The sequence below is a fragment of the Gymnodraco acuticeps genome, unplaced genomic scaffold (assembly GCF_902827175.1).
Source record: "Gymnodraco acuticeps unplaced genomic scaffold, fGymAcu1.1, whole genome shotgun sequence".
Lineage (NCBI taxonomy): Eukaryota > Metazoa > Chordata > Actinopteri > Perciformes > Bathydraconidae > Gymnodraco > Gymnodraco acuticeps.
The window spans coordinates 50072-75276 of record NW_022989839.1 but is presented as its reverse complement, the minus strand read 5'-3'; the positions used below and the strand labels follow the sequence as shown (position 1 = coordinate 75276).

The 25205-nt window shown below is 42.1% G+C and overlaps 1 protein-coding gene across 2 annotated transcripts; it reads left to right on the top strand.

The window, feature by feature from the left end:
- Window positions 1–4623: 4623 nt before the first annotated feature.
- LOC117559211 (zinc finger protein 420-like) lies at window positions 4624–20747 on the top strand. 2 transcript variants are annotated; one of them, XR_004570941.1, is made up of 4 exons: window positions 4624–5032; window positions 5759–5824; window positions 9741–9789; window positions 19389–19629. XR_004570941.1 is itself a non-coding variant. In XM_034235901.1 (3 exons), exons 2-3 carry the CDS (start codon window positions 5792–5794, stop codon window positions 20580–20582), a joined length of 1227 nt encoding a protein of 408 aa, XP_034091792.1. In that variant the 5' UTR covers window positions 4714–5032; window positions 5761–5791; the 3' UTR covers window positions 20583–20747. The 2 variants fall into 2 exon arrangements, 1 of the variants encoding a protein (XP_034091792.1); XM_034235901.1 differs by lacking the exon at window positions 9741–9789 and having other exon boundaries at window positions 4714–5032; window positions 5761–5824; window positions 19389–20747.
- The last annotated feature ends 4458 nt before the right edge of the window (window positions 20748–25205 follow it).

The following is a 25205-nucleotide window of genomic DNA, read 5'->3' as shown; positions in this document are numbered from 1 at the left end:
TGGTGAAGGACTTCCGGAGAAAGAGCTGGAATTCCAACCGTTGGCAAGGTCCCTACCAGGTGCTTCTCGTCACCCAGACAGCGGTCAAGGTCACCGAGAGAGCCACGTGGGTCCACGCCAGCCACTGCAAGGTCGTAGTCACAGGCCAGGAGAGACGGTAGAAACACGACAACAAGTGCGTGCCAAGTCACCACCAGCACCACACTCGCACCACATACACCTAATCTCACACTGCACACACAGGATTTCATGAGCGAGTGCCAGCTAAGCTGTTTCCTCTGCCTCTGGTTCCTCGTTTATGCTATCATTGTGTGGGGCCTCATTGACCTTGTCACAAAGTCAACCAAGTGAATCTACACACACCAACAGATGGAGCCTCTCCGCCTCGTGATGAGGGCTCACTTGGAAAGACGACAACTCAACCGTGAGCGATTATTGACGAGGTCTAAAATATCCATAACAACTGTCGACCGAGTTATCTGGCAGGGAGGAACCTCAACTCCTCCATGGTCAGGGTCAAGGATTTACATCAGATAGCAACATGGATTTAGGAGTCTACACCGGAACCACAGATAGGCCCCCGCTCCTGCAAGTGCCAGGCAGAGTGGTTATGTCATAGCCATAGAATATGTCTGGTCATGTCCAGTCCTGTACATCAGAGGCCATGCCCAGTTTCCACAAATATAGGCATGGAGGAGGTGTCTTTAGGTTTTTCTATCCTGTTGTTGAGCATAAAGACACTGGCTTTTTGGGAGCAAGCAGAGAAAGAGGGGGGGGGGTTCCACTGGTATACTCTCTCCCGGTAAACTCTGTCCCTCAGAGCTGGGTTTTTGCTCTCGGTAAGGTTTTCTCGAGCTGGGTAACTATTGCTTAAATCTCTGTGTATTGAATGCTGAGGAAATGGTTTAGATTAAAGTTTTGAACGGACTTCTTAGACCAAAGCATTCTTTAAATGTGATGGACTTCTTAGACCAAAGCATTCTTTAACTGTGATGGACTTCTTAGACCAAAGCATTCTTTAAATGTGATGGACTTCTTAGACCAAAGCATTCTTTAAATGTGATGGACTTCTTAGACCAAAGCATTCTTTAAATGTGATGGACTTCTTAGACCAAAGCATTCTTTAAAATATGACAGACTTCTTAGACCAAAGCATTCTTTAAATGTGATGGACTTCTTAGACCAAAGCATTCTTTAAATGTGATGGACTTCTTAGACCAAAGCAGTCTTTAAATGTGACGGACTTCTTAGACCAAAGCATTCTTTAAATGTGATGGACTTCTTAGACCAAAGCATTCTTTAAATATAACGGACTTCTTAGACCAAAGCATTCTTTAAATGTGATGGACTTCTTAGACCAAAGCAGTCTTTAAATGTGATGGACTTCTTAGACCAAAGCATTCTTTAAATGTGATGGACTTCTTGGACCAAAGCATTCTTTAAATGAGTTGGAATTCTTAAGCCTACCATTCTTAAATGTGTCAGGATTTTAGAACTAATTAGAGAACGTTCGCCACCACGAGGAAATTCCTTTTGAATTTTGTCAGAAGACTTTAATAGGTGAACTATGAATTATGATTTTAGATTAGAAAATAACCCCAGCATGATATGTTTAGTATGATTATAATGTTGTAAAGAGAGAAGGTAAAAACCCTGTATTAGTTTGGACCTATTTTTCTTCAAATAAACTGATCCCACCTTTTGGATTGGGACAACTTAAAAGACATCTACGCTCTCCTCTCCTGCTTCAAAGGTAAGATTGCACCCTGCCACACTCACACTTAGGTAGGGCCACACCTCATTTACTGATATCAAAATCCTTCGGGATCGCTTAAACAGATTTAAGAGAGTTGTCTGAATTGAAACAGCAGTTCATTGAACCTGGTTCTTCAGGAGTTAATAGAGGTGAGATCTTGCTGACGTTGGTGGATCTGAGCCAAGCAGTAAACTTACATAGACTCAATAACTTCGGTTAGGTCAATTAGTAGGTCTGAGTAATTTCCCGGAATAAATTATCAGGTCCTCACCGACTCTTACAGTTGGCCAATGAGTTACAAATTCAGCAAAAAGCAAGTCACATTTCTGTTGGTGATTGGAAACACTTTCTGACAAGCCATCATTTAGTAAAAATTAGTAAATATATCTAAACCAAAAACGCAATTACTTCCTATTTGAGTGATTGTATGATCATTTTAGATGTATCTTTAAAAGAGGTGTAAAGTACATTTACTCAAGTACTGTACGTCAGAGTCCTGCATCGGGTCGGGTACCCCGCAAAAAAGGCGATTCGCGGGTGGTATTTTTTCAAACGCTTTTTTCCGGGTTCGATTCTGGGTAAAACAAAGATGATGCGGGTCGGGTCGCGGGTGTTGCATAGTAGGCCTACATATATTAAAATAATAATAATTTAGTTTAATGTTTAAATCCTCAGACCTCTCCCCCGCGGGACCGCGCATAATCATAACCTCTGCAGCGCATCAATCTGCTGCTGTGCGCGCCACATTCGAAATGGCTGAGGTGAAGCTCTCTAGCGGAGAATACAGCATTTTCAATAACACTTCCTCAAGAGCGAAATCCAACGTCTGGGAGGCTTTTGGTTCCTAGATGGAGAAAATAACCAACATCCCACGCTTTTTGAGACAAATATGCAACTGCGTGTGTTAATAATTGCACGTTTTCACTGCTCATACAGTATGCGGGTTCGGGTCGGGGATCTTGTACCGACGGGTCGGGTCGGGTTGCGGAAATAATTGGCAATAGGTGCGGGTAGCGGGGCGGGTTCGGTATTGCACGTCGCGGGTGCGGGGCGGGAGCGGGTCTTGAAAATCAGACCCGTGCAGGACTCTGCTGTACGTAAGTGCAATTTGGAGAAACTTGGACTTTACTTTAGCTACCTTGTACTTCTACTCCACTACAGTTCAGAGGTACATGGTGTACTTTTACTCCACTCCATGTATTTAATACCTTTAGTTACTTCACAGATCTGGATGAATGACGTGAAATATAATCAAGTGTTGAATCAGACTTTAGTTCCACCTGGAGTAAATTCACAAGCTACCCTGCAGTATACAAAGCCATTCAAACTAGCTGCACCTTCACCAGCTTTGAGAACACTTTCATGATCAATCATTATAAAACATATATATTAAAAAAAATGTATTATCAGAAACAAAAAATGTTTTCCCAATGTTTAAAATCTGTCATACCAGTCCCATATTTATATTACATTACATTGCATTTAGCTGACGCTTTTATCCAAAGCGACTTACAATAAGTGCGTTCGACCAGGAAGACACAAACTTGAAGAAAACAGAATCATATAAGTACATCAGGTTTCATAGAGCCAAACATTTCATGTGCTACTCAACTGGATTTAGATAAGCCAGTCCTTTATTAGTATATAAGTGCTTTGTTAATAGTTCTATCGCTCGAAGTGGAGTCGAAAGAGATGAGTTTTCAGTCTGGAAGGTGTGTAAGCTATCTGCTGTCCTGATGTCAATGGGGAGCTCATTCCACCATCTTGGAACCAGGATAGCAAACCCATGTGTTTTTGCTGATGGGAACTTGGGTCCCCCTCACAGTGCGTGTGCAGCGAGTCGTTTGGCTGATGCAGAGCGGAGTGCACGTGCTGGGGTGTACGGTTTAACCATGTCCTGGATGTAGGAAGGGCCAGATCCATTCGCAGCATGGTACGGAAGTACCATTGTCTTGAAGTGGATTCTAGCAGTTACCGGAAGCCAGTGAAGGGAGCGGAGGAGCGGAGTGGTGTGGGAACATTTAGGAAGGTTGAAGACCAGACGAGCCGCTGCATTCTGGATGAGCTGCAGAAGTCGGATGGCACATGCAGGTAGACCAGCCAGGAGGGAGTTGCAGTAGAGTTGCAGTAGTCTGTATTATTTATTATTATTATTATTATTATTATTGTTATTATTTATTTTAATACCGTGAATTGCTGTTGAAAATAAATACTAAAATCTCATGATGCATTGCTTTCAATATACATATATTATAATACATATATATAATATAACAATAGTTGAAAAAAAGAATGTATTTAATTCTTAATTGTATCATTCTTGCTTTAGAAAAAAATAAACATTTCTTTATATTTTTTTCAAGTTAGTTTTTGTGATTTCATTATAAATTATATAATTTTTTTATTTGATATATTTAATTATTATTTTCTTATTTCAATTATTTTTTTATTTTTACATTATTTTATTCTTACTTTTTTATTTTCTTATTTTACTTCTTATTTTATTATATTTGTTATTTGAAAACACTATTATATTAATAATAGTGTTTTCAATCACAAAAAACTAATAATTTTTTCCAAGATTATTAAATCTTTCATTATTATTTTCTTTAACTATTTTTATTTGTAATTCCTAATGAATTTTTTTATTATGTTATTATTATTATTATTATTATTTTTTGTCCAATTCTTGTTTTGTCCCTCAGAATACAAAGTCATTCAAACTAGCTGCATCTTTACCAGCTTTGAGAACACTTGATCAATCATTATAAAGAAGTATTATTACAAACAAAAACATTTCCACAACTTTTAAAACCCGTCTGACCGTTTCATCTTTACATATATATTATTATTATTAATATTGTAATTATTATTTATTTTAATAGCGATAGTGTTTTCAATGTTTTCACCAGAGGGGGTAGTGAAATGATGTTTAAAAGAAAAACTCTAATCCCATGATGCATTGCGGCCGTTCGTTTCTAGCTTCCGGTCCTCAGAAGCTATACGTTGCTAACAGACGTTGATGCAGATGTTATACCGAATGTAATGTGTTTAAGAGACTTTTAAAACACATGCAATGAGCTAGTTTATCATTGGACGGTGATTTATCCGTTAAACCGTGTTTTTGTTGCCTCCCGTTCTTTGTTCGGAGCTTTGTATACCACGTATAGCATGATCGCACAAGTAAAGGCATTAAAGGGAGATTAGTGTGTTTTAACGGCAGTGTTTTATCAAGGAGAAGAAAGACTGAGGAACCAGGACGAAGAGGAGAGAGAGGTAGTGTGTGTGTGTGTGTGTGTGTGTGTGTGTGTGTGTGTGTGTGTGTGTGTGTGTGTGTGTGTGTGTGTGTGTGTGTGTGTTGTGGTGTGTGTGTGTGTGTGTGTGTGTGTGTGTGTGTGTGTTGTGTGTGGTGTGTGTGTTGTGTGTGTGTGTGTGTGTGTGTGTGTGTGTGTGTGTGTGTGTGTGTGTGTGTGTGTGTGTGTGTGTTGTGTGTGTGTGTGTGTGTGTGTGTGTGTGTGTGTGTGTGTGTGTGATGTGTGTGTGTGTGTGTGTGTGTGTGTGTTGTGTGTGTGTGTGTGTGTGTGTGTGTGTGTGTGTGTGTGTGTGTGTGTGATGTGTGTGTGTGTGTGTGTCCCCGCTGCCGGGTCGCTTGTGCCTTTCCTCCCGGTGGCCACTCGTCTGATTACCCCCTTGCTTCGCTTTCCCCATCCTTCATCCAGATCTGTAAAGTAACTAAAAGGTATTAAATGCATGTAGTGGAGTAAAAGTACCATTTATCTCTGAACTGTTCTAAATGTACAAAGTAGCATTACATAGAAATACTCAAGTAAAGTAAAAGTACCTCTAAATGGTACTTAAGTACAGTTCTTGAGTAAATGTACTTAGTTACTTCTCACCTCTGCTTTGACCCTACGAAGTAGCTGTAGATATGTTTAGTTGTGTCTGTCGGTTGTATTGAGTTGTCTTGTTTTGTGTCAGCTGTAGTTGTGTTGATTATTTCAGAGACACAGCCGGAGAAGGAGCACTGAGAGCAGCATGGAGGAGAATAAAAAGACCCCTGGAGATCAGGTCAGTGTGCACTTCATCACAATATATTCCTAACACTGTTATCCCCAAATGAAAGATCACAACCTGTTTAGAGAATACAATATGAATACACAATATGGTCAGATATAGGCAGGGCCGCCCCTCCCTACAGGCCAATCACGCAGGCTGCATGGGGCCCCGCCTTGCGCAGGGGGCCCCGCCCAGAGGGCCTCAGCTGCTGTGCGCAGTTCTCCGCTCAGTTATCCGCGCACCCCCCGCGAGAGTGAGAGTGCGGCGCACGCCGCTGTGTGGACGGGCCGTGAGAGGTGACAAGAGGAGCACGTCTGTAACCCGACACCGTTGCAATGAATCGACATCTGACCAATCACGGCTTTGATACGGCCACTAGTGCAGGTGAAGAGATGTCGGTGAAAAGACAGTTTCAGTCCGGCGCAAAAAACAAAACATGAATAAACTAGAGCATCACTCGAAGGTGGGTTATTGTATGAGTCAAATGTACAACTTACGAATGTTGTAGAAGTCAAATTGCCAATTGCCATATTAAAACATCAGCTGCAATTCACGACATGAAGAAGGCAGTCTCTGCATAGCATACAGGCTAATGGAGATGCAGTTATTTCCAGCATTCTTTATTTACCATTCATTCAAGTATGTGATGCCTTTTATCTGCTGATGTACAGGAGGAAGAGAGATACACTGTCTGTCTACTTGGCTTACATAACAGTTAAAGTTTACAGCCTAAAAAACATGGAGCATTTGTTCCCCTTTTATTCATTTTTATGTCAACTTGCACATTTCATGGTGACGCTCAGCCTCTCCCCTTAACTCCTAACAGTCATCGTCATGGTGACGCTCAGCCTCTCCCCTTAACTCCTAACAGTCATCATCATGGTGACGCTCAGCCTCTCCCCTTAACTCCTAACAGTCATCATCATGGTGACGCTCAGCCTCTCCCCTTAACTCCTAACAGTCATCATCATGGTGACGCTCAGCCTCTCCCCTTAACTCCTAACAGTCATCGTCATGGTGACGCTCAGCCTCTCCCCTTAACTCCCAACAGTCATCCTCATGTCAACCACAACACAGAGAAATACTGATAGCAATGTGTGTGTAGTTGTTGATACATTGCTGACAGAGGGAACTAGAATACAGATTTAAGAAATATCAGTTTTTGAGCATGTCATAAGCATGTTTTGTCTTGACTATATTATAATAAAACAATATAGTATTTTTATTATTGAATTGATTATGATTATTAGTAGAAGTAGTTTATTTGCATTAATTATGTTTTTATCTTTTTGAGGCTAGTATTTGGCAGGAAATGCAAAATTCACCTGTAAACGCATAATGAACGACAAACATGCACATTTACCATTTACCTCACTGTATAAAAAAGTAACCGTTGATAATAATAATAAACAGGAATTATATTTGCAAAGTAGCCTACTTTGTTTCCAAAAAAAAAAAGTTCACTCCTGTCGGTTGGGGGGGGGGGGGCTCATCTCACAATGTCGCTTGGGGCCCCAAGTTGGCCAGGGGCGGCCCTGGATATAGGTTAGAACGTTGTTGTACATTACGACACGATAACACTGTATTGGTCAGATCAAGTCTGAAATGTGACTTGCATAGTGTAACAGCAGCTCCATGTGTAACATCAACATAAACTAATATCAAGACACAATACATGAAAAACAAACATGTAACATAACAGCAGGATCAGCGAGAGACAACCTGCTCAAAGAGCCTTCAGCGTGCTTTTGATCTGGATTCAGCTCTGTGTTTACTGAGAGGACTGACTGGAGCACAAAGGAGGCTTCAGTCTGACTTTATTGAATCTCCATTAGATGGCAGCAGTTCATATTCTCTATTCAGAGCATGCTTTGGGTCCCAGGTGATGTTGTTGGACAGCCTCTCAGGTTATTATGGTCTGCTGAGTCAGGAAGTCTCTGACAGGGTGGACCAACAATATTTGAGCAGATTATTAACAGCTGGAGCAGTTTTGATTTGAAAGCTGTTGACAAACACTTGTACCAGGTAGCTTTGCAGTACTGCAGAACAGACACAGTCACAGATGTAAAGTAGGGCTGCATGATTTGGGGAAATAATCTAATTGCGATCTTTCTGACAGATATTGCGATTTGATTTGCAATATTTGTTTTTAAGCAACCCAGCGGAAGTTTATTGTAAAATGCGGCTATATCTCCGGCTAGGAAGGTCGTATCAACGTGCTCCCGTCTCTAGCACCCCTGCAGACCGAGCTACGAGAGAAAGAACTACACTTACATGAAACTTCCGTTGGGTTGCTTTAAAGTCAAGTTTCAGATTCACCCTGTAATAGATGTAAAACATGTGAGCATTACTAACCTGACTCAGATGGTTTGATTCACCAAACCATCTAGGAAAGCTCCATTGGATCGAGCTAGCTGACCACCCCTCCCATAGACTAGACAGGACCCGAGAATTGTTGGGGAAAACGTGAGGTGGTGGCCTCATTATATACACTAACGATTATTGGGGCACAATCACTGTGAGTAACCTCTGTTCCCCGAACCTAGAATTTATGACTGTTAAATGCCGACCTAGATACCTTCCGAGGGAGTTCAATGTTGTATTGATAACTGCAGTATATATTCCACCAGATGCCAATGCTAGCGCGGCGCTAAGTCAGCTACATGATACTATTAGCAGTCAACAAAGCATGTATCCTGAGTAGGGCTGTAGCGATACACTAATCTCACGATACGATACGATACACGATATTCAGCTCACAATACGATATATATCACGATATTCAGCCAACGATACGATTCGATACAATTCGATACACTTATATCATTTTCTGAAAGATTTTAAAGGGACAGTGTGATTTTGGTGACATCTTGTGAGTGTTCCATTGACTTGGATTGAATTAATTCAACTGAAAACTGAAAGCATCAATTATACAATATATGGCTCTGACTAGACAGAGTCTACAGCTTACAAAGGCTGGACAAAATGAATCAAAAGATGTTGTGAGAAAATTAGTTTCATGTATTGAAACAGTGCAAACTGTAGCTTACAGGCCTTTGAAACGTAAGTACATAAAGTGCAGTATCACAATGGACAATGGAGAATTAAAAGGTGCAGCAGGTGGCGGAACACGGGGGATTTGAATGGGACTTGTTAGAAATTAAAATCAATGTTTTGATGGCATAAAGTACCTTAAACATACCGTCAGTTTAAATGCTGTTTTATACTGAAAAACCAGAAGTTCTTGTGCACAACAAGTTGTTAAGCTTTTATTCTGAAAATCCTTCATCTCCGGTTAGCATATAGCATGTGGCTAATATACCATTTACTATAGAGGTGAATTTAGTAGCGATATGACACGGAGTGTTGCACACCGAAACCTACTGATTTCAACACTACAACTATAGACGTCGAGATATTATTATTGCTGAATATTAAATGAAGGTAGTTTATTTGAATACGTTTGTTTACAGACATGGGTAGTGTGAAGTAAAAACTTCTTTGCAGCAATGTTGAGCCAATCATCAAATGAGGGAAACTGGATTCGCCTGTCAATACACTGATATTTATTGAGAGACAGACGGCCGGAGAGATCACAGTATACTACAGTTCTCATGTAAGATATCAGCCAACTCTGAAGACAAAAGCGCCAAGAACACATCTATACATGAAGAAGAGGAGGGCCCTAAAACACGCGGGTTTTCCTTTAATGCATGCCAGATGTCGAGACAAAGACTCGTTGTATTGCAAACCCACATGAGCCAAGCTTCTCCCCCCACAAGATATCAGATGACCTCTTGACCTGTGTCTTCCTGAGAAGCTATGGATCACATTACAGGCAGGAATACACTTTAACCATTAAACAGATTCCCGAGGACAAGTCACTAAACTCTATATACTTTAACAAGACTAAAATATTCCTTTACAGGTAGCATGAGACAACATTCGGAACTACCGGAAATGATACCAGCCGTCAGGTATTTTTGGAGTATTGATTACAGCGTTTAAAATGTATTAAATGAAAAGTCATGAAAGAGATAAGGAGGAGAAAAGGCGTGTTTAGTTATATATTTAATGTACAATGTCTGAATCCTCTGTTATGCTCAACAACAAACATTGGAGACGTGGAGGGCCGGCCCCCAGCAGCACCAACCGTCCCACAGGGAGGAGCCAGCAGAGGATATTTAACAGCTGGAAAGGTGGAGCTCGCTCTCTTGAGAGCCAGAACACAGCTGTTTTTCTGACTGAACCATCTTCTGCTCGATTAATTAAAGTATACATTTGAACCTTCTCAGAGACTCAATTAGTCTCCTTTTTAAAGCTTCTCTACTGGACGCGAGAATAACGAACACAGTTATCAGACTTAATGTATCAATACCCGCGGCTGAAATATCGATACTTTCTCGGAAAACTAAATATCGATATATATCGCAGGATCGATTAAATTGCACAGCCCTAATCCTGAGGCTGTCCACATCATTGCGGGGGACTTTAACCATGCCAACTTAAAGGTAGTGCTTCCCAGACTCTACCAGCATGTTAAATGTGCCACGAGGGGGGTGAAAACACTGGACAAGGTCTACACTAATATTAAAGGGGGCTACAGAGCTAAAGCACTAGCGAAAAGTGTTTCCACCACTATAAAGACAATTAAAACCTGGCCTTTATACGCCACTCCACAGCTGCAAGACTGTTTTGAGAATACCGACTGGGGTTTTTTCGTGCATGAGGACCTGGAACAGTACACATCATCGGTCCTGGGATACATCAAGCACTGTTCAGACTCCGTCACTGTGGATAAGCGCATCCGGGTTCATCCCAACAAGAAGCCGTGGATGACTGGAGAGGTGCAGCGCCTGGTCAGGGAGAGGGACATCGCCTTCAGTACTGGTGAGAGGGAGCTGTACAGCACTGCCAGAGCCCACCTGAAGCGGGGGATCAAGCGGGCCAAGATGGACTACAAGGGGAAGATTGAGGACTGCTTCCGGGGCAACGACTCCAGGCGGGTGTGGCAGGGGGTCCAGCAGATGACCAACTACAAACCCAGCCACCCCTCGACCGACGGGGGTGACCCTCAGCTGGCGGGGGAGCTGAACTCCTTCTACGCCCGCTACGAGACGGGGCTATCGGAAGCAGCCACACCATTACACCCACCTGCCCTCAGCAGCCTCATCCTCACGGAGCACGAGGTGAGACGCACACTGAAGGCAGTGAACCAGAGGTAAGCAGCGGGCCGGACGGAGTCTTGGGACGGGTGCTGAAAGACTGCGCTGGCCAGCTGGCGGGGATCTTCACCAAGATCTTCAACCAGTCTCTGTCCCAGGCCATCGTCCCATCCTGCCTGAAAACATCCACAATCATCCCAGTGCCGAAAAAGAACAACATCGGCTGCCTAAATGACAACCGTCCAGTGGCACTCACCTACACCCCCACTAAAGTTTTTGAGAAGGTGGTCCGTCCTCACATCGTCTCATCCCTCCTTCCCGGTCTGGACCCCCACCAGTTCGCCTACAGGACCAACAGGTCCACGGAGGACGCAATCGCCACAGTTCTCCACTCTACCCTGTCTCACCTGGAGAGTAGGGGGAGCTACGCACGGATGCTCTTCGTGGACTTCAGCTCGGCATTTAATACCATCCTCCCTGACAGACTGGTGACCAAGCTATCAGTCCTGGGAGTATCCCATTCCTTGTGTCTATGGATTAAGGACTTCCTGTCTGAGCGCCCCAGAGAGTGAGGATAGGCACCCACACCTCCACGTCCCTCAGTCTCAGCACCGGGTCACCACAGGGCTGCGTGCTGAGCCCCCTACTATACGCCCTCTACACCTATGATCTCGTCCCTGCCCACACCAGCAACTCCATCATAAAGTTAGCTGATGATACCACCTTGGAGGCTGTGTGGAGAGAGTCTCAGTGATCAAATTCCTTGGCGTTCACCTGGCGGAGGACTTGTCCTGGAGGACCAACACCACGGCAACCATCAAGAAGGCACAGCAGAGACTCTACTTCCTTAGACAGGACCTGCTTGTGTCCTTCTACAGGGTTCCCGCGGAGTCTTAAAATGTCTTACATTTGATAATCTGAATTTAAGGCCTTAAAAAGGTCTTAAATATGACCAAAAAAACAAGAAAGGTCTTAAATATGATGGGATTTGAAAGGTACTTCTGTGTTGAGATAGCGTCTAAATGTGTTTTGGTGGAAATGTCCGGGCTGCAAAGTAACCAGTACGGTAAGTGCCTTTCAGTTCCCCCCCAACAATTTGTATTGAAATAAATCAACATGGAACCAGTAATCACTAACTTTGTTTCCCCCTTCCCCTTACAAATAAGTATGGGGAAGTGTAAGTAAGTTCAACGGTATCTGGTTGGAAAACCTCTAATTTAGTGCTTGGTTGAAACCAGTTGAGGGGAACGTGTTTGAAGCCCGCTGCACCTTTTGCACAATAAATTAGCGTTTGTTTTGTTAATGTAGCGTTAGCTAGTGCAGCGTTAGCTAGTGCAGCTGCTCCCGCAACAACACCGGGGGCCCCTCGGGGTGACGTTTGGGTCTACGTCAACCCTAAAAGCGGAGTTGCTGTAGACGCTAAATACCGTAGCTAAACACCAATCATACAACAGCAACGATGAAAGACACACACACACACACACACACACTAGGGCTGCTCGATTATGGCAAAAATCATAATCACGATTATTTTGGTCAATAATTGATATCACGATTATTAAATACGATTATTCATTGACTTTGAAAACATCCATTTATTGAACTTTAAAACAAATAATGATTTGAACAGTATCTTTTTAACTGTGGATCACCCTGAACGTATAATTCAACTGAAAAAACAATACTAAATTAAATAAATTATACATTTAAATAAATATTATCAAAATAATAAATACCAATAAACGAGATCAACACATATTTTGGAGCGCACTTCCACAAGCTATTAAACATATATAAATATGATGAATAAAAATTAAATAGACTAAAATTAATTAGATCAAATATGTTGTAGTGCACTGTCACAACCTAGCAAAGCTAAATTCTGTTTTTTTCGATTATGTTGTTCTCGTAATTGTGGCAGGCTAAAATCGTAATTGCAATTAAAATACGATTAATTGCACAGCCCTAACACACACTCACACACACACACACACACACACACTTTTTGTCTAACACGCTAACACAGTTCTGTACTGTTATGTTCAGTAATTGTTCTTATGTTGAACACGAATACATTTACTTTATAAGTAATTATGGGACGTATTTCTTCTTTCATAGCAATTTTCCTTCATACTTTCTTGCCGTGAAATAGGTTTTAAATTCTATTCAAAGTGGTCTTAAAAAGGTCTTAAAAAGTCTTACGTTTGAGTAGGCGAAACCTGCAGGAACCCTGTTCTATCGCTGCGCCGTGGAAAGCATCCTCACCTACTGCATCTGCGTGTGGTTCCTCAGCTGCACAGCCGCAGAGAGGGGTGCGCTCCAAAGGGTCATCAACTCGGCCCAGAAGATCATCGGTTGCCCCCTCCCCTCCCTGGAGGTTCTGTACAGCTCTCGTTGCCTTAAGAAGGCAGTCAAAATCCTCAAGGATCCACACCACCCGGGTAACAAGCACTTTGTTCGGTTGCGCTCAGGCAGGCGCTTCCGTACCATGTCTTCCCGGACAAACAGACTCAAATTCAGTTTTTTTCCCAGGGCCATATGTGCACTAAACGCTGCTGATATTTAAATTATATAAGCCTTCCGTGCAATACGAGGGGAATGGTGCAATTTTTAAAGTGGACCTATCATGCTATATTTGAATAATATAGTGTAGGACCATACCTATGTAAGGCATATTTATACTTTTTATTTTTCAAAATACCAAACACATCATGCATTTTAGCCATTCCTCATTTCGCTCAATTTAACACGGTCTTTGCACGGGCTGATTCTGTGAGAACAGCACCATCTACAGGCCTGGCATATGTACTACAGCGTCTCCAGCGCTTTCGAACGGCAATGTCCGTGGCTGTCTCCTCCTGATTGGTGGAGTTGGCCCAATAGCCGTAGCTTCACTTCTGTGACATCATAGAAGTGTTCAAATCTGTATCAGTCTGTATCAGATCCATTGCAGCCCCTTTTTAAGAGATGTGGGTATGGAGGAAAAGAGAGAGGGTTGTGTTTTCTGGCACTTGGTGAGTTCCCTGGAACACCGGGGACACATATTCATGTATAAAAGATGTACAAAAGTGCATTTTGCATGATAGGTCCCCTTTAATTTATTATGTATTTATGTACATATTCCCTATCATGTCTATTTAAGTCCCATTTCTTGTTTTTATAGTGTCTTGTTTTTATATTGTCTTGTTGTTTTTATATTGTCTTGTTGTTGCTGCCTGTTGGCACCTTGAGTTCATTGTAATTTCGTTGTACCTGTACAATGACAAATTAAAGATCCATCTAAATTACAATAGTGCAGACACACCTTAGTGCAAAGATAAAATGTCAGTATCAAAACAGTGTGGCAATATAATAACAAACTGCCAGGTGTGTTGTATGCACAGTAAATAGGCTCAGCAGTTAACACAACTTTATTATATATCCTCCTGAGAGGAACTCAGTACACTAACTCCTAAGATGTTTCCTTACTATAATTAATTAATATATTGAAATCACAACACTGGTAATTACAAACTTAACCATTTATCTTTCTATAAATAGTGCTTGTGTTGATGGATGCCATTTTGAAATACAATGAAATTATCTTTTTCAAAGCCACATATTTGGGGTGGGACACAATAAATAAAGCTTCGCCAGTTTATAACCGATGAAACATGATGGTATCAGAATAATCACTTACATGAGATGTATAGGATGCTACACAGGTCACTGTAAAGATAACATGTCAGAGAAGAAATAAGCAAGATACATGATCTGTTTAATCGCCATGTAGGTTCTCTTTTATTTATCAGCATCAGATCAATAAGTGTCAGTAGTATCAAAACAATATCATAACAGTGGCAATATATAACAATAATAGGTAGGCTCAGCAGCAGACACACCTTAGTGCAACGTTATGTGTCAGTATTAATAACAGTGGTGTATATATATATACCGGCGCGCCATCACCATGAGCAGCTGGTCCTGCGATTCCTGGGCCTTGTGTGAATGCAGCAGCAGTTCGTCGTGCATCTCCTTGCTGCCCATGGCATGCCGGTCCTCATTGTCCTTGCTGCCCATGGCACGCCAGTCATCCATCACCATGATAGTGTCAAGGAAGCTGTCATCCCGTGCCCGCTTTCCTAAGAGGAGATATAAGCAAGATACAAGATCAGTTTAATCGCCAAGTAGTTTTACAACATACTAGGAATGTGTTTACCAGTAGGTTGTCAACAGAGACAACATTGGACATGGTAGGCAGGGACAGTGTACACAATGCAGGTGTAAAGTATAAGATAGGATCAAATTGCTGACGCTCAAAGTGCCCTTATTTATTGTGTTTTGCTTGATGTAAGCTTGAACTTTGTTTTATTTGGTCAAAAAATTATTAAGAGTTTTCTTACCAGAAGTCATGTGACCTCTAGCCTCGGATGTTTACGTTTGGGAGAGAGTGAAAAGGGCGCAAAAAGTGTAAACGATGTATGATCACGGTGTTTCATAATTGTACCAAGAAAGAAATAAACGTGATTAGTGGACATCAGTTCGATGCGTAACCTTCTTTCAAGGCGTAGGAGTAGTTACAGTGTGTTTATATGTACCTTTGCGTTTGGTTGGAAAGGGAGATGATTTCCGGAGGGGAAAGCTCACTAGTTTCCAATCCAATGGGGAAACACCTCGTCGCCTGAAACACACGATTAGCGCCATGAGTTAGTGAAGCAAATTACAGAACACTGCACACTTATTCACAAGTCAAGACGTTTTCATAGCGGCCCGAGAATAGCTAGCGAGCTAGCTAGATGTTATTAGCTAGCTCGGTTCCGGCCTGCTAACAGTGTTACCCAATTCAGACTAGCATTGCTAACTCGATCTACCGAGCAAATAAAAGTACATCTGAGATAGGCGTGTAACGGTTCATAGCATTCACGGTTCGGTATGTACCTCGGTTTCGGGGTCACGGTTCGGTACGGGTTCGGTACATCAAGAAAAAGCAAAAAAAAATCCCAAATGCATAATTCCATGTTTGTTGTTATTTATTTGGAATAGTAGTGCAAGTTTCAGTTTTAAAAATAAGGAACTCTAACATTATGAATAATTAACTGTATTACACTGTTAAAAACAAACAGTACCACACACACACTCAGATGCCCAGATTACCTATAATGGCTGATGTCAAACAAAAAGGTTCAATAAACTGTCAAACTAAAAAGAATGTCTTGAAAATATTACAAAATAAATAATAAGATAGTGTTTCAATCACTTTCAATCACAATCAATAAAAGCTGGGGTCCTCCACTATTGCATAAGGGTGCATAGCAGTTGAAGAACATATGCCAAAAGCTTCCGTTATTTATTTTGGTCTCTCGGCTTTCATGTGTATTGGCTTCTTATAAACAGCGGGGAGAAGCTGTTGAACTGCTGCTGTATTTTGCCGGGCTCCGGTGATTGCCAAATCTGGGTGATGCCTTCTGATATGATTTAGCATGTTTGGCGTGTGTTCCCATGAGCATACCGCACCACTGTAGAACAAAACAGCCACACCGTCCTCGTCCGATCCACCACCCGAAATGTTCCCACACAGCTGATTTAAAAGAAGCAGGTGGTTCTTCTAGCTCCTGTGTTATCTGAACTCGCCATACTAACAATTTTTGTTCGTTTTGTTGTGTTTTCTTCTTCTTCATTTGTTGTTTAAGGGCAGCTGGCAAACAGCTTTTAGGCGCAATACCGCCCCCTGGATTATATATAGTGTAGTGGATACTGCCCTGAATGACAGACTTTTTTCCCACTCGTAAAAAAAAGGCGTATTCGTCGTGTGATTGCATGCACCGAACCGTGACGTCCGAACCGTCGAATACGGTTATCGTTACACCCCTAATCTGAGACCAGTATTGTGCAGATTAAAACGGTAAAGTGCATGAAGTATATTTTACCTTCGATTAGTGCCATGAGTTAGTGAAGCAAATTACAGAACATTGCACACGTATTCACAAGTCAAAACGTTTTCATAGCGGCCGAGAATAGCTAGCTAGCTGTTAGCCAATTCAGCCTAGCATGGCTAGCTCGATCTACCGAGCAAATAAAAGTACATATCTGTCCAGTATTGTGCAGATTAAAACAGTGCAGTGCATGTAGTATATTTTACCTAATTCGTCGTCGTCGTTGGGCAATTCAACCGTCATTTCAGCCTCCTACCTCATCGCGCTGCCTTCAGTAGAAGCTTCTGGATCGCGTCCTCCGAGTAAATCTCCGGATGCGCCGACACATCATCATTACTCCACCGCTCCATAGCTGCTTTCACAAAAGTAATCTCTTCGTTGGTGCGCTGCGCTGAGCTTTTAATGCGAGCAAATGAAATGACGGCTTCACAAAACCTTTTGGGAGTTTTACGGGGCGTGGTTTGCATTCAGTCCAGCCAATCAGACATATGAACCTTTTTCTCCCACGAAAGTCCCTGCTCTCTAGCAGGGACTGAAAAGCAGGTAAAAATGGTTCTGATGAACTAATTTAGTTCTGGGGGCTTTTTGTTGTGAACGCAAATATATCGTAGTTCTGATGAACTATTGTGAGAAAAGTACTCCGGTGTGAACGCGCCAACTGTTGCTTGCAGATGTTGTGGTTTCTCCCCCGCCTGCGGGGAATGGGGCTTAACAGGTTAATAATATACACACAAATACCGCCTCCTCTGGTCTTCCCCGGATTTGCATCGCTGTCTGCTCGAACAAGGTTGAATCCGGGTACCTCAAAAAGAGATTCAGGCATTGTAGATTGTAGCCAACTTTCCGTGAAACATAATAAAGAGGCCTCACGAAATTCAGGACAGTTCCTTGTGTATGTCCTTAGTGTGTCCACTTTGTTAATCAATGAGCGCAGGTTTGTGAGAATGATGGATGAAAGTGGTGGCCGGCTGAATCTTCGCCGTAGGCGATAAAGAACACCTCGTCTCCTTCCTCGTCTCTTTTTCCTGGTGTTGCTAAGCGGCTCCCGAGGGAGGTCATCCAATATTGAAGAGCACAGATGGCTTCATGTATTCGTATGATGCCGATCGCATTGTAGCTCCAGCATAGCCTCACGGCTGTAGCAGCGTAGGGGCCGGGACTCCTCGCCATACCTGCTCGTGCTGTCACTCAGGTGTGTCTTGGAAAGTTGTATGGCCAGACATGGTCTGCTAAAAGGAAAATATAATCGACAGGATCAAAAGCATGGTCTCTCAAAATGACGTTTCATACAGAGACAACAAAGTTTAGAAAATAATTAGACCAAAAACACCAAACACAAGACTAACGGAGCATACCATCTCCCTCTGTCTCCTGTGGGAGTAAGTCATACATGTGCAAGTCTCAAGTTACTGGGGTGAGAGTCAAGCAATTCATACGAAATCCTGATGAATAACCCCAGTTTCCGCATTTAAATCAATTAAAAGACGGTGGTTATGAAAAGTAGAGTTTTATTTTCAACATTAGCAACAATGGAGAGTGGGGCTCTGAAATCATAAAACGGGTAATATGGGGAATAATCAGGCAGTACGATATGTGTGTGTAGAGGTGTGTGTTGTTAAAACGTAGCAGCCTGCAATCACTATTTATCTGTTCTAGTGAAGGTAAACGCAGTGAAGTAAAATGCACAGCTCTTTGCAGCTGGTGCTGCTCTTCTCAGATTCTGCGGAGTTACACGTTACTGCCTCCTGGTGCTGCAGAGATTTCATGAAGTGAAGGAGGTTTTCCTTATATAAAACAGCTGTGGGCAGCAGATACTGTGAGAGTCACGGACATGAATTCATAGATCAAGGCAGACTGGTTCACAGACTCTCCTGTTTTGCCGATCCGGTGCTTAAACAAATAGCTCTCCCGGCCGAAATGTCCCTAAAATGAAGTCCGACATCGAAATATATCTCAATTAATGTATGCACTGCCATTTCCCCACATAAACATAACAATCTGCAATGAAACGTCTGTCTCCTATGCACTCCACTTCCTACTTGGCGCACTGGTAACTTTCTCCTGCAAACAAGTTACTTTCTCTCACTCTTTGTTTTCATTGCCCTTTAGGGGCTTCCTACAATACAAATGCAAATATTTTATTTTAGAAAGTAAAGTCCTTTCGAGTCATCTGTCTCAAGCCTTAGTCAAGTCTCAAGTCATGAATACCAAGTCAAAGTCAAGTCGAGGATGTTATCAATGTTAGTCAAGCAAGTCCCAAAGCACGAAAATATGCGAGTCAAGTCATGTGACTCGAATCCCCCACCTCTGGTATTTACTGTGGTTAGAATGTTGCTGTTACTGTATCTAATATAATACAAATGTAATAAACACAAACCGTTAGTAAAACTAGTATTTTGTTAACTCAAGGTTTATATTAAGTGAGTTTTTATTGTGTTAACTGCATGTATTTATGCTTTTTAGATTTACTTTCTCTCTTTCTTTGTCCGTCTGTTCTAGAAACTGAAAGGAAGAGAAAGACGTCACGGCTGTCAGCAATGTGAAAAATACTTTACAACATCTGCACATTTAAAGTGCCACCTGCGTATTCACACTGGAGAAAAGCCGTACAGCTGTGAAGAGTGTGGGAATACATTCACTAGATCTGGTAATCTCAAAGCACATCAACGTATTCACACTGGAGAAAGACCGTACAGCTGTGAAGAGTGTGGGAAAACGTTCACTGCATCAGGTGATCTCCAAAAACATGAACGTATTCATACAGGAGAAAAACCGTACAGCTGTGAGTTGTGTGGGAAGACATTCAGGGAATCGGGTAATCTAAAAAAACATAAACGTATTCACACTGGAAAAAAACCGTACAGCTGTGAAGACTGTGGGACAACGTTCAAGACATCAACTGAACTCAAATCACATCAACGTATTCACACTGGAGAAAGACCGTACAGCTGTGAAGAGTGTGGGAAAACGTTCACTGCATCAGGTGATCTCCAAAATCATCAACATATTCATACAGGAGAAAAACCGTACAGCTGTGAGTTGTGTGGGAAGACATTCAGGGAATCGGGTTATCTAAAAAAACATCAACGTATTCACACTGGAGAAAAACCGTATAGTTGTGAAGAGTGTGGGAAGACATTCACGGAATCGGGTAATCTAAAAAAACATCAACTTATTCACACCGGAGAAAAACCGTACAGCTGTGAAGAGTGTGGGACAACATTCACTCAATCAGGTGATCTCCGAAAACATCAACGTATTCATACTGGAGAAAAACCGTACAGCTGTGAAGAGTGTGGGAAAACATTCAGGGTATCAAGTGCTCTCCAAAATCATCAACGTATTCACACTGGAGAAAAACCGTACTGGTGTGAAGAGTGTGGGAAAATGTTCACTTCATCAGGTGCTCTCCAAAAACATCAACGTATTCACACAGGAGAAAAACCGTACTGGTGTGAAGAGTGTGGGAAAACGTTCACTACATCAAGTGAGCTCCAAAAACATCAACGTATTCACTCAGGAGAAAAACCGTACTGGTGTGAAGGGTGTGGGAAAACGTTCACTACATCAAGTGATCTCCAAAAACATCAACGTATTCACTCAGGAGAAAAACCGTACTGGTGTGAAGGGTGTGGGAAAACGTTTTCTCAAAGTTCTCACCTTAAGCTCCACGAGCGAATCCACACCTTATAGTTTTGAACAACTATGAGAAGGCAAGGCAAGGCAAGGCAAGTTTATTTATATAGCACTTTTCAACACAAGGCAATTCAAAGTGCTTTACAAAAAATGAAAGAGATTAAGAAAATGGCATTTAAAATCAGTCATTAAAAAGAAAAGCTAATAAAATAAACATTAAAAGAAAAAATACATGGATAAAAGTTACAGTGCTGTCAATTAAACATTAAAAGAAAAAAGTACATGGATAAAAGTTACAGTGCAGTCTAAGATATGAATAGTTCAATTAAAAGCAGCGACAAAAAGAAAAGTCTTCAGCCTGGATTTAAAAGTAGTCAGAGTTGTAGCGGACCTGCAGGTTTCTGGGAGTTTGTTCCAGATATTTGGAGCATAATAACTGAACGCTGCTTTACCATGTTTAGTTCTGACTCTGGGGACAGAAAGCTGACCAGTCCCTGAAGACCTGAGAGATCTGGATGGTTCATAATTTAGCAGGAGTTCAGAAATGTATTTTGGGCCTAAACCATTCAGTGCTTTATAAACCAGCAGCAGTATTTTGAAATCTATTCTTTGACACACAGGAAGCCAGTGTAAAGACTTCAGAACTGGAGTGATGTGATCCACTTTCTTAGTGTTAGTGAGGACTCGAGCAGCAGCGTTCTGAATTAGCTGCAGCTTCCTAATAGATTTTTTAGTGAGACCTGTGAAGACACCATTGCAGTAGTCGAGTCTACTGAAGATAAAAGCATGGACAAGTTTTTCCAAATCCTGCTGTGACATTAGTCTTTTAATCCTAGATATATTCTTTAGGTGATAGTAGGCTGATTTAGTAACAGTTTTAATGTGACTGCTGAAACTCAGGTCAGAGTCCATGACTACACCTAGATTTCTGGCTTTATCTGTTGTTTTGAACATTGCACACTGAAGCTCAGCGCTAACTTTTATACGTTCTGCCTTGGCTCCAAAAACCATTACCTCCGTTTTATCTTTGTATAATTGGAGAAAGTTCTGACACATCCAGTCTTTGATTTGTTCAATGCACTTACTCAGTGTTTGAATTGGAGCATAGTCTCCTGGTGAAATTGTTACGTACATTTGTGTGTCATCTGCATAGCTATGGTAACTTATTTTGTTGTTCTTCATTATCTGAGCCAGTGGTAGCATGTAGATGTTAAAGAGAAGAGGCCCCAAGATGGAGCCTTGAGGAACCCCACATGTCATATTTGTGAACTCAGATGTGTATTTACCTATAGAAACAAAGTTGTTTCTGTCCTTTAAGTAGGATTCAAACCAATTCAGAACTGTTTCCGAAAGTCCCACCCAGTTCTACAGTCGGTCTAGTAATATGCTGTGGTCAACAGTGTCAAACGCAGCACTGAGATCTAATAATACTAACACTGAAGTTCTGCCACTGTCTGTGTTTAAGTGGATGTCATTAAAGACCTTTACAAGAGCAGTCTCAGTGCTGTGGTTTGGACGAAAGCCTGACTGGAACACATCGAAACAGTTATTTAAATGCAAGAAATTACTCAACTGTGGAAAAACAAAAACAAAAACAAAATCAATGAGAGCTAGCTGTTTCCTCCTCCTGATGTCCTGAGAGCTGTATTTTTATATTTGAAGAGTCTTTCTGAATTGAAGTCTCGTTTGATGTCCCTGGACAAGCCCTGAGGTCCTCTTCAGCTTTTTAAATATCCCTAAAATCCCCCAAAATAAAATGGGTGAGGCTTTTATCCACTACGCTCCCAAACTGTGGAACACCAGGAAATATCAGAGAGGCTCAGTGGACATTTTTAAACGCCTTCTAAAGACCCATCTCTTTAGATTAGCTTTTTATTAGCAACCCCCCACTTTAAATGGTCTTTTAGTCTTTATTATTTACCTACTTTTATATTGTTTCATTTATGATATAGGAAGGGTTTTATCTTATATTAGTTATTTAACAGTTTCAATAGCAACATTCATTTTTACGTTGGTTTCTTTATATTTTAATCGTTTAACCTTTATTAGAATGATGTCGTTTCTATTACTATTCATTTGTATTTCTGTTGTACCTATATGTTCACTTTATTTTATAGGGTTTTATATTGTTGCATCTATTCACTTGTCTTGTGTCTTATCTTTCCGAGAGAAATCATAATTTAGTTTTCATAATCCTTCTCCTCTGGGCTGCTTGTGTGACGTGTGCAGCATGTGTAGTGTGTTGTCTCTGTGTGAGACCCAGTGCTGGAATTGGGCCGGTACTCACCGGTACGCAGTACCGGCACTTCTGGTTCTGACCCATGGAGTACCGGCACTTCTTGCTCAGTACCGGCATGCTGGCGGTACTCCGGTACTCATGCACCGTGCCAGTACTCAACACTCTCCCGCCGTTCTTATTATACATCCATATATATATATATATATACAGCCGCCCGGTACTCAGTAGATGCGTCATGAGGTGCCGAACGGACATTCTCATCGCTCTAACCGCTGGAGTTTCACAGCAGCTGTCAGCTGTTTACTCCTGTCATTCAAACAGAACGTGCTGGGGAGGGGGCGGGGCTTATCTTCTCCATGTAAATACTGTGGTGGAAACGACTATGTCAAAATTAACCTATTTGACCGTGATTTAATAGTAATACACGTTTCAAAATAATAATAATAATAATAATAATGCCGAAGTAACAACATACTGAAAACTGTTAGTAAAACCATGTTTTAATGCTTTACAATGTACATACCTAGATGCACGTGTGTTGTGTTTATGCAGTGCAACTCCCACCCAGTGGGTGGCTATGTAGAGTGATAGAACAGAGCAGGCACGCCCCCGAGAGAAGGAAAGCAAGTCACGTCACAAATTAGCATTTCTAAAATGTTAGCGTGGATTAATAAAAGTGCAAAAAGACAGCGGTTGTCGCCGGAAGAAACTTCAAATACAGAGAATGCTGTGCCTGTGTTGGAAATTGTGTCTGATGGGGAGCTTTCTTTGGTTGATCCTCCTGCTCCAAGTTCTAGTGCATTAGCATTAGCACTAGCTCCGCCGTCTCCTCCAGAGCCTCTAAAGTTAGCTGCTGCTGGCGCAACTGCCACCACCAACACCGGGCAAAGCGATGCACCTGACTGCTGGACAACGGACCAGGTGCAATATTTTTGCAAGACCAATGCATGGCTCCTTCTTAAAGATAAGAAGCTAGGATGTTGGATATGCAGAGATGTCAAATCTTTGGGAATACACACTGGACAAGGACTGAAACTGTCAACTGAATGGGGTGAGTGTGCAGTGTCTCATTTCGGTGTTGACAAGGGCAAACAACAAGCTAGCCTGAGAAAAAAAATCAAAGAACATAAAGAATCACAAGCCCATGTAAAAGCTGCTGACATCCTTACATCTGCTTCACGTGAAACTATTCAACATCAAGTGCAGTCTATGCATAAATCTGAATTAGACACCACTATCAGAGTTTTTCGAACGGCATATAAAATTGGCAAACATAGCCGGCCATTCACAGACATGCCAATTGATTTGAATGTACAGAAACTGAATGGGCTGAACGTGGGCAGGGTTTTGCACTCCAATAAAACCTGTGGCGAAATCATCGACCACATAGCTCATGAGCTGAAGAAAAAAATGGCAAAAGACATTACAGAAAACCAAAGAAAACTCTGTGTTTTGGTCGATGAATCTACCACTATTAGTGGTAAAACGGTGCTTGTTGTGTGTCTACGCTCAGCATTAGCTGATGCTGAGCCCGAAACGTTTTTTTGGGAGCTGATCGAGTTGGATGGAACAACGGCTGATGACATCACAAAGGCGTTAATGGAGTGTCTTGGAAGAGATTTTAACGAGGACTTTTTAGGTCAGTGTTTCGTTTCTTTTGCATGTGATGGGGCTTCAGTCATGCTAGGGAAGAGAACAGGCGTTGCTACCCAGTTGTGTAGTAAATTCCCAAGCCTGTTTGTGTGGCACTGCTCCAATCATCGTCTAGAGCTGGCAGTTGGGGATGTGGTCAAGGAGGTCTCAGGGCTCAATCATTTCCAGATCTTTTTTGACAAACTCTATTCCTTGTTCCATGCCTCCCCCAAAAATCAGAGGCAGTTAGCGCAGTGTGCGCAAGCAGTCGGACAGCGTCTCCTGGTGATAGGGCGTGTTTTGTCCATCCGCTGGGTGGCTTCAAGTGAAAGGAGCGTCAGAGCAGTCTGGGAAAACTACCGAGTGCTTCATGATCACTTCACAAATGCTGCAAACGACACGAGCAGGGATTCCAGAGACAGAGCAAAGTACAAGGGCCTGGATGATGTGCTCACATCTGCAACGTTTGTCAGCAATCTGGGACTGATGTACGATGCGCTCACAGAGCTCAGCGACCTCTCTCGGCAACTCCAAAAAAGAGAGATGACACTGCCTACAGCAGATAGGCTCTTAACTCGAGAAATACGAGTTTTTGAATCCATGGTCACCATGCCTGGCCCACACATGACTACAGTTCATACAGCTCTAGCTGAGAAGTCCTTCAAGGGTGTTGCCCTGCGTGAGAATGGCAAGCTTGTACAGATTCATCCAGGTCAGTTTTTCCGCAGTATGGTAGAGAATCTGAGACACAGAATGACTTCCACAACCTCCTCTCATGTCAGCACAAGAGAAATCCCATTACATGGCCG